At 47.1% G+C, this 9572-nt stretch overlaps 2 protein-coding genes across 2 annotated transcripts in view; one reads left to right on the top strand and one right to left on the bottom strand.

Moving 5' to 3' along the window:
* Nucleotides 1–4206, bottom strand: part of KBTBD4 (kelch repeat and BTB domain containing 4) — an 8599-nt gene extending 4393 nt beyond the window's left edge. Inside the window, exons 1-2 of the mRNA XM_018559744.1 lie at nucleotides 4139–4206; nucleotides 309–933 (exon numbers count right to left, since the gene is read on the bottom strand). Of these exons, the coding sequence (XP_018415246.1) occupies nucleotides 309–903 (595 nt within the window). The 5' untranslated portion in view covers nucleotides 904–933; nucleotides 4139–4206. The remainder of the gene's footprint in view (nucleotides 1–308; nucleotides 934–4138) is intronic.
* NDUFS3 (NADH:ubiquinone oxidoreductase core subunit S3) overlaps nucleotides 4098–9572 on the top strand; it is a 12145-nt gene continuing 6670 nt past the window's right edge. The window contains exons 1-2 of the mRNA XM_018559745.1: nucleotides 4098–4353; nucleotides 7962–8021. Coding sequence (XP_018415247.1) covers nucleotides 4311–4353; nucleotides 7962–8021 — 103 coding nt within the window. The 5' untranslated portion in view covers nucleotides 4098–4310. The remainder of the gene's footprint in view (nucleotides 4354–7961; nucleotides 8022–9572) is intronic.

Raw genomic sequence — 9572 nt, 5'->3', positions numbered from 1 at the left:
ACGGGAATTGCGGGGGGAGCATGGAGCCAGCTTCCTGTCCAATCAGGAAGCCAGGCGGCACCTCATGACCCTCCGCCCAGCTTCCTGATTGGTCAGGTAGCCTGGGAAAGTGAAGCCGGTGTTCTTTCAATAGAATGCCGGCTTCCCAGGCAATACGTCATGATCCGCTACCCGACTTCCTGATAATTGGGGAAAAAGGGCAGCAGTATCGTGCGTACCGGAAAAAAAAAATCGGTACTTAATACCGAGAAACCGGTATCAGCACATCCCTAGTTTTCAGACAGCTTTATACATGTGGTGCTACCGACCTGCAATGATGTCCGTCAGCAGTCGTATGGGTAAGTTCAGGAACTCTTCGGTGTCATGCAGCTGTGACAAGTGGGTTTTGGCGCAGTGTTTAGCCGCGGTGTAGAGTGCCGTGTCGCTGTGCTGGTCTGCCAGCCACATGATCTGCAGGCAGTTTTTCACCTGCACCGTCCTCACCAGGAAGCGAGAGCATTCCTCGAATAAAGCCATCAACTGGTACATATCGGCCACCTCGTACGTCTCCTGCAGCTCCTCCAGCCTCAGCTTCACTGTTCCATGATAAATGTAATCCACCAGCAGCTGGAAAACGCTCTCGCTGACGTCCTGAAGCTGGATGACGCGGTTGCGCCCCTCTTTCAGATTGGAAGCAAACATGGAGCGGAAGAAGCAGCTCTGGGCGGACAGGACAAGTCGGTGCAGCTGAAATTCCTTTCCTTCCACCAGGATAGTGACATCGGCAAACAGCTCCTCTTCCATGCACAGCTTCATGATGCTTTGGGCCACCCGGCTGCTGTGTGAGCGGTCTGTAAACGTGTAAGTCACAAAGTAATTCTCCTCTGTGAGATTCTGGGAAGCAGCTTCTTCTGGAGCGTCCATGCTTTACACTAGACTGGGCTGATAAAGTGCCTGAAAGATACAGAAAATACAAGTACTGAGGAATATGGCGGCGCGTTGTGGTGCGTCACGGGTCATGTTACCGCTCCTTTTTTTCACATAGAACATTTCACATTCAACTGGAGCAAGTCTGATTTAAAGTTTGCCTTGAAGTGGACCTGTCATCACAAAAAAGTGCGCACAGGTTTGCTTTAAAGTGACTTATTTAAGTGTCCTTTTAAATAATATGGTTAATGGGCCAAAGATCAAGGTAGGCCATAACACCAATTAAAGCCGACCTTTACCCCCTTTCACTAAAAATCACATCAGCACGCAGCTCTGCATGCTCATATGAAATCATCTTGTATTCATTAGCTAAACATACAGAATTTTTTTTAACTTACAATTACTGTTTTTTCACTTCCTGGTGCTCTTGGGCATTAGTGATGTAATGTGCCCAAGCATTGCATCCTGGGATGGTTACAGCAGCAGAAATCTCATCTTTAATCTCAGGAGATCTCAGGGAAAAGAATTTTCTCATGAGATGATGGTCATGGTCACATGTCCTAGTCACATGTGCCAGAGATTCAGGAAGTAAAGGGAGAAATAATAATCTGCCCTTAGTAAAAATGGCCACTGTCAGAAGACTGGGGAAGAAAAGAAAAATAAGGTATGCAAAGAATAAAAATCCATTACTGTAGATTGTTATTACTAAATATTTCTAAAGGTGTGTTTGCTGTCATTTTAAAGGGAAGTTCCTCTTTAAGTGTGAGAAAATGCTTAAAGAAGAGCTATGAGGTGAGTGATTTCCACTCATCCTCATAGTTATAACCGACCTGTGACAAAAAAGCCGTCATAGGTCGGCTCTATCGATCAGGAAGTGAGCAGAAACATGCCGCCGATCTGCTCACTTCTCGATTGTCTCCCTGGAGTGAGCGGTGACCGTCAGTCACCACTGGCCCCTGGAACCTTCAACATCCAACACTTTGGGGTGTGTTGGATGCCTGTGTCTACCTGCTGCATTCTGTAGTTCCATCTGCTGGCTGCTATAGCGCTACTGTGTCCCTGCAGTTGAACGAACCATGCCCAGATGGTGTTATGGCCTACCGCAGGGATAGGCAACCTGGGCACTCCAGCTGTTGTGGAACTACAACTCCCATGAGGTATTGGAAGACTGACATCCACAGGCTCAACTCGCAAAGGCAGAGGCATCATGGGATTTGTAGTTTCAGCACAGCTGGAGTGCCAAGGTTCCTTACCCCTGGCCGACCATTATCCTTGCTCTTTAAAGGGTACCCTATTTCTCTCCAAGTCGGTGCAGCTGTGTTAAAGGGTTATTAAACCCTCACATGTTTTTGCATATATCTATGGCTAGCTATATGTAGCCGTATATGTAGATCAGCCAGCAAGCAGTGTATATATAGATCAGCCAGCAAGCAGTGTATATATAGATCGGCCAGCAAGCAGTGTATATATAGATCAGCCAGCAAGCAGTGTATATATCGATCAGCCAGCAAGCAGTGTATATATAGATCAGCCAGCAAGCAGTGTATATATAGATCAGCCAGCAAGCAGGAGATATATGCATTTTAAAAAGGGTTTAAACTTACCTGTGTCTTCGCCGCGCTCCCGTCCGAACATCTGAAGAGTCTCAGACGGCCGCAAAGGATCTTGGGGCGGTCGCATGCGCACTTCAGATGTTCGGCCGGGAGACGAGGAGAGACACAAGGTAAGTCTATGGAGCAGCGTGCACCCGCCCAGACACCGTGGGACGGCAGAGAAGAGGAGTCAGCGCTGGATCGGGGACCCGTACCCAGCGCTGGAGGGACAGCTGAAGAGGACAGGAAAGAATAAGATGACCGAATCAAGAGACATCATTTAAGGTAAGTCCCTACTGCAGGATTGGGAAAAAACTTTGACTTTAATGTCACTTTAAGGTTCATGGCTACACCGCATTAATCAGAGTGGGCTTCCCGATGGTGACAACACCGAGCCCATAGATTGTGTTCAAAATAGAGCTGCAACAGTTCATCGATTTAGTCGATTAAAATCGACGATTGAAAACGTTGTCAACTAATCGATTATGAAAATAATCGTTAGCTGCAGCCCTAGTTTAAAAGGCAACTTTTAGTTTAAAGTGACACTAAACTCCGGAGTTAAATCTTAAAAATACATTCAGGTACCCGAACTATTAACAACAATGTATGTTATTTGTGTATCACTCGGCTTCAGATCCCCCAATCATCTCTGAATTGGTGCTGACACTGTCCTTCCTTCTGGTGGGTGGCTACTTTTGTTCCCAATGGTCCCGATGTGTGTTGTAAAGTAGTCACCGCTCCAAGCTCACTCCTGTGATGGACTACAATCTCAATACAAATTAGTAAACAAAACATGAGATTGTAGTCCATCACAGGAGTGAGCTTGGAGCGGTGACTACTTTACAACACAACTTAGTCAACTAGGGGTGGGCAAGGGGGTGAAGCTACAATCCCACGATGCATCTGTCTCTGGGAGTCATGCCTCTGAGTCTTGCAATGCCTTATGGGATTTGTAGTTCCACAGCAGCTGGAGGGACGGAATTTGCCCACCCGTGCCTAAGTACATTAGGGTGCCATTTGAAGTGAACGGCACTTCAACGCGCTAATACAAGTGACACACACTAAACGCTTTCTATGACGCAAAAGCGCGATTCGTTCCTGAATTTCCTTGTTGTGGACACAGCAATGGAAACCTGGCAGAGGCTCCACCCAAAAACACAGTTCTGCCTTTAGATACACTTTACAAAATCTGGAGCGGAGGTGTCACCAAAATTGGCCGGGCCGATTTACCACAACTTGACCAAAATTGGGGGTGTTACCCATGGCAACCAGTTTTCACTGGCTATAACCTACAGTAAAAGTGGAGCAGCTGCCCACAGCAACCAATCAGATCGGGAGGGGAGGATTTTTAAAAACTGAAGGTGTCCATAGCAACCAATCAGGTTCCAGCAGACTATTCTGCAACAACCTGGGCATACGAAGAGCAGTCGCTCATGGCAACCGGACTCCTTGAGATGAGACCGTGAGGCCTAGCAGTAAAGTGGAGCCATGCTTCCAGGGGAGTGGGTGCTACGAGCAGTGTCTGCGGAAGGTAGTGTCATGTGATACCGCAGAGCCTACGGGCTGCCATGGCAAGCCGACACTGTCCCCGCTCCCCCCGGCATCCTGGACTTAGTGTCACCCTCCCACCACGAATTTACCGTCCCCGCTTCTGTCCGTTCCTCCTTCCGCCCTCTAACACCCGGAACTCTCTTTTCCCTGGTTTCGCACACCGGAAGTCGCCCGGAAGAGTTTGCTTGGCGGACCCGATCGAAGCAGGAGGGGTTTCCGGCGGCTTGTCTGCTTGTCCTTGTCTGTCAGTGGTCGGGAAGGATGCTGGCTGGAGTACGGGCGGTACGGGGCCTGCTCCGGGGAGGTGAGACATTGAGGTCCCTCTGCCTGACAGGAGACACGGAGGCCTGCGCTGTAAACCATAGAAATATTGCATGGCAAGATACACGAAGGCCTGTGCTGTCAACCAAAAAAACATTGGTTGCCACCACATATGGAGGCCTGTGCTGTAACCCATAGCATCCTTGTTTGACGCGAAACATGAGGGCCTTTGCTGCTACCCATAATAACCGTGCTTGGCATAAGAACAAAAGGCCTGTGCTGTAGCCCATAGCAATCTTGTTTGGCTGGGGACATGAGGGCATTTTACTGTTACCCATAGTAACCGTGCTTGGCATGAGAACAAAAGGCCTGTGCTGTAGCCCATAGCAACCTTGCTTGGCAGGAGATATGGAGGTCTGTGCTGTTTCCCATAGCAACCTTGCTTGGTAGGGGACATGAGGGTCTTTGCTGTAACCCATAGCAACCTTGTTTGGCAGAAGATATGGAGTTATGTGCTGTTACCCATAGCAACCTTGCTTGGCGGGGGACATGAGGGCCTTTGCTGTAGCCATGCCTGGTGGGGGAAATGAGGGCCTTTGCTGTAACCGTGCCTGGCAGTAGAGTAAAAAGCCTGTGCTGTAGCCCATAGCAACCTTGTTTGGCATGGGACATGAAAGCCTGTGCTGTTGCCCATAGCAACCTTTCCTTGCAGGAGACATGAGGGTCTGTGCTATTACAAATAACATTGCCTGAGAGGAGACACGAGGGCCTGTGCTGTTACTCATAGCAACCTTGCCTGGCATGAGACAAGAGGGCCTGTGCTGTTACCCGTAGCAACCTTGCCTGGCAGAAGACACAAGGGCCTGTGCTGTAACCCATAGCAGCATGACAGCAGCCAGCATGTGCCCCTGGGACTCCCGAGGTCAGCAAACTGTCCTTGGTTACATTATAGACAGAACTAGTTATAAACAATGACCTGTCTGCTGCTCTGACCTGGGCCTGTCATAGAATACATGTGATGAGAGACACCTAGAGGCCGCCATTGCTGAATTCTCATTGCTGGTTGCCATTGCCAACCGTCTTGTTGGAAATACATAGGCAGATAAAGACTTGACTTCATTCTGAAGTTCCTGATGTGCGTTCCTATTCTGGGTCAGGGGTCCAAAATGTATTAAAGGTGAACCCCGCAGACCTATCACCGCAGCTCTGTGCTCATTAATACACTCCATTTTTTTTATTTAAATACCTGATTCTGACCTATCAGCCTCTTCAGTCCCTGTACAGCAGAGCTCTGACTGTGAGATAGAGAAGCAGCACCAGTGAGCCATTCAGTGCAAGGGACAGACTTGTTCCTTCTATGGGAGGACACAGCTGTACACGGTTACACGCAGACGTGAACATGCACATACGCTCCGGTACGGGTGCCCACGCTTGGACGCAGACAGTGCGCGCTTATGTGAATGAGCCGGAAGACAGACAGCAGTAATAAGCTTTTTCGGGTTCTGGCTGTTCCCCTCAGAAAAAGTTTTTTGCTTTAGCCCTCGTTCACACCTGAACGTTTTGTAGCGCGTTCTACGCTCGACGAACGCTCTACAAAACGCTCAAAAATATAAATCCGATTGTATTCAATGGTCTCGTTTCCACCTTGGCGTATTTACGCCCGTCCCTAACGCGCTACAGAACGGCCCACGCCTGAAAAGGTACAGGTACTACTTTGGGCCGTTTTGTTGCGCGTTTCCATTGGGATACAGCCAAGTAGCCTTCGGAAACGCGCGACAGACGCGCATATGCAATACGCCTAGGTGTGAACGAGACCTTATACTTACTGATGTGTCCCTGCTAGGTTTTCCATCATTTCCTGTCACAGTGTTGATGGTGTCACCTGTACAGGAAGCAAGGGTAAATCTTGCCCACATACTGCAATCAGATGTGATGAAGGAAAACCGTCCGTTTCCCTTTCTATCCAAAACTTTGAAAAACGTTTTTGTTGGAGATCCTCTTCAATGTAAAAGTATTGTGTGCAGGAGAGAGAAGAGTTCCAAACTTGGTTCTCCTCACCTTGTAGATCGGAAGTGTCCAAACCTTAGCCCTTCACCTGTGGTGAAACTACAAATCCCAATGCAAGATTCTGATAGCCACAGACATGACCACCAGAGGTAGACGCATGATGGGATTTGTAGTGTCACCACAGCTGAAGTTTGATTATCTGCAGACTTTCTATGGACAGATGGAAAAAGTGCAACAGATTCCTCTATCTACGCTAAGCTGTGTGGATGGAGGAGTCTCCCACTGGGCCAAGCTTCAGTATCTTGCTAGCCGGGCCCCACTAGCTCTCAAAATGCCTGCACATTCTAAATTGGATGCAGGCACTGTTCAGGTATTTTGAGAGCCAGCCGTGCCAAAGAGCAAGATACTGAAGCTTGGCCCAGCGGGAGATTCCTCCACCCACACAGTGTAGCGTAGATGGAGGAATCTGGTGCACGTTTTCCATCTGACCATAGAAAGTCTGCAGATAATCTATAGGTGTATGGACAGCTTTACTTCTACTGCTGAAAGAATGGTATTCTTAAACTTTCTGTCTGTGTATGACCTGAGTGGTACATGATTTCTGAACTGTAAGAACTTGGCTTTCCTTTTGCTTATTATGTTTCAGCCTTACATGTCTGCTTAAAGTGACACTAAACTCAGGAATTAAAGGAGAACTATGAGGTGAGTGATTTTCACTCAGCCTCATAATCTGAGCCGACCTGTGACAATGAGACTGTTACACGTCGGCTCAATAGATCGGGAAGTGAGCGAACACATACCATCGCTCGCTCACTTCTCGATCCTGTTCCTGCAGAGAGCAGTGACTGTCACGGCTCTCCTGCAGGGATTCCCCCTCCTCTGTCCGATCCTCCAGCGCTGACTGGCGGAAAGGATGGGGGAGGGGGCTGGTACAGCTGGCTCTGCCTCTGGATAGGCAGAGCCAACTGTCAATCACGCAGCTGGGTGGATCTCGACAGTAATGTCCGTATCTGTCCCGGCTGTGGCGGTCTCAGTATACCGCAAGCTGTAGCTCGCGGTTTACTGAGCTTTGGGTCACGGGAGGACGCTAGTTTATGTCCTCCCGTGACCCTTATGAGAACTATAGGGAAAAACACTTACCCCATAGTTCTCTTTTAAATCTTAAAAATACATTCAAGTACCTTTTAACTATGAACAAAAATGAATCTTATTTGTGTATCACTCGGCTATAGATCCTCAAATCATCTCTGAATTGGTGCTGACACTGTCCTTCCTTCTGGAGGGGGGCTACTTTTGTTCCCCCATAGTCCCTGTGTGTGTTGTGAAGTAGTCACCGCTCCAAGGAGCGAGTTTAGAGCGGTGACTACTTTACAGCACACACAGGGACCATGGGGATCAAAAGTAGCCCCCCTCCAGAAGGAAGGACAGTGTCAGCACCAATTCAGAGATGATTTGAGGATCTACAGCCGAGTGATACACAAATAAGATTCATTTTTGTTCATAGTTAAAAGGTACTTGAATGTATTTTTAAGATTTAGCTCCAGAGTTTAGTGTCACTTTAATAGGTTGTCATGCCAGCATTCGTTGCTCGGTCATTACTTGTTGTTTGAACATAAATCCTTACTGACTGTATTTAATTTCCAGCTTCTGCCCTCCGTGTGCTACCACAGATACGTTGTGAATCCGGAACTTCAGAGACAAGGCGTAAGTTTCTACTTTTTAGATCTATAAACATAATAAAAAAGGCAATTAAGCTACGAGTTCTATGTATTTGTAAGATTTAGAATGTACATATTGTAGCATACTAATTCTTCTATCTGGTGGTTGCATTAGTTCCATTTTTCAGACTTTCTTTCCTTTATTTCCTCCTGCTAATCCTGCAAATTCCACATTTCCTTTCCTAGAATGCCAACTCACTCAACCTTATCTGAAGAGGAGCAGCATTGTCACTCTAGGGCAGGAAGTGTTTTAGGACTGCAGAACACATATCCTTCTCCTCATCTGCATAACATAGAGGGGAGGCTCACAGACAGAACTGGGAACAATAGAGAGCACAGATGTCAGCTTCTATTTAAAGTTTTAGTAAATGAGTTTAACTCTAACCAATCCTTCATCCAGAGAACATTTATAAACATCCTGGATCTCAAATGGTAAAACAAGCTCATGGCTGCAGAAGCAGCCATGAGCTTCTTACTGTTTTCTTCAGTCGGTTCTTAGCTATCCAATAAAAGTGATCCAGGCAGCTTTAGAGCCGCCCGATCACTTTTAGGCCCCGTTCACACCAGGACGGTTGCGGATCAGCGCAGATTTTAAAAAGGGCGGTTTTAATTGCGTTTCAGCACTGAAACATATTTAAAAACGCCCCAAACCACGCTGATCAGTGTGGTTCCATTGAAATCTATATGTTAACCGTGCTGATCAGCGTGGAAAAAAATGGTCGGTGCATTTCAGGCGACAGGCGGTTCGGATCGCGTGGATTGTTCATATTGGTGGTTCAGTGTGGCCGAACTGCCCTGGTGTGAATGGGGCCTTAGTGAACTGAAGGTGCTATCCAACTCGTTCACCACACTCCTCAGGGAGCCCAGGAAATGGCTTGTTAGCCCCTTTGTAATAGCAGTAAAGTAAAATGAAAAAAACCCATAAAAAAGACAAGTGAGTAGAGGTTAGAACCTCCATCACATTTTTAATATCCGTGTCCCCATTTGGGAGACAGAACAAATAAGTAGAGGAGTGTTTCCCCTTTTTATGTCTATTTGTTGGGTATCAGACAGAACAGAAAGTGAGGGGAAATCCCCCAATGGGCACACAGCAAAAAAAAAAACATTTTCTAGCAGAGATTAGGAGATTAGAAACTTTGTCAGGATTGTATTCCCGATTGTGTCCCCATGAAGGAGATTTCTGTTCACTTCAGGTGTTGGGTGTCTGACAGACTAGGAAGTGAAAGAGTCATTAGAAAAGTATGGGGCTTCCATTGAACTCTTCCTTCTGAAAATAGTAGATGCCTGGCTGCGTCTGACATTAGTATGTGTATGTTACAGCCACCGAACAAGCATGCTGTAAATGAGTGTCAGAACTACTTATCTGTTCTTGTTCCTGGTCAGCAACTAGGACAGCATTGAATATAAAGCACTAGAACAACAGCGAGGGAGCTAGCATTCTAAAAGGAGTGTTTAGTAATGGCCGTCTTCATTCATTTCTTATGACAGTGTCACTTTAAAGCTAACAAAAGTATTAACCCTCACACACACACACCCC

This window comes from Nanorana parkeri, unplaced genomic scaffold, assembly GCF_000935625.1.
Source record: "Nanorana parkeri isolate BGI_ZX_2015 unplaced genomic scaffold, ASM93562v1 scaffold414, whole genome shotgun sequence".
NCBI classification, from domain to species: Eukaryota; Metazoa; Chordata; class Amphibia; order Anura; family Dicroglossidae; genus Nanorana; species Nanorana parkeri.
The sequence above is the reverse complement of the archived record's forward strand: the minus strand, read 5'-3'. Positions and strand labels throughout refer to the sequence as shown.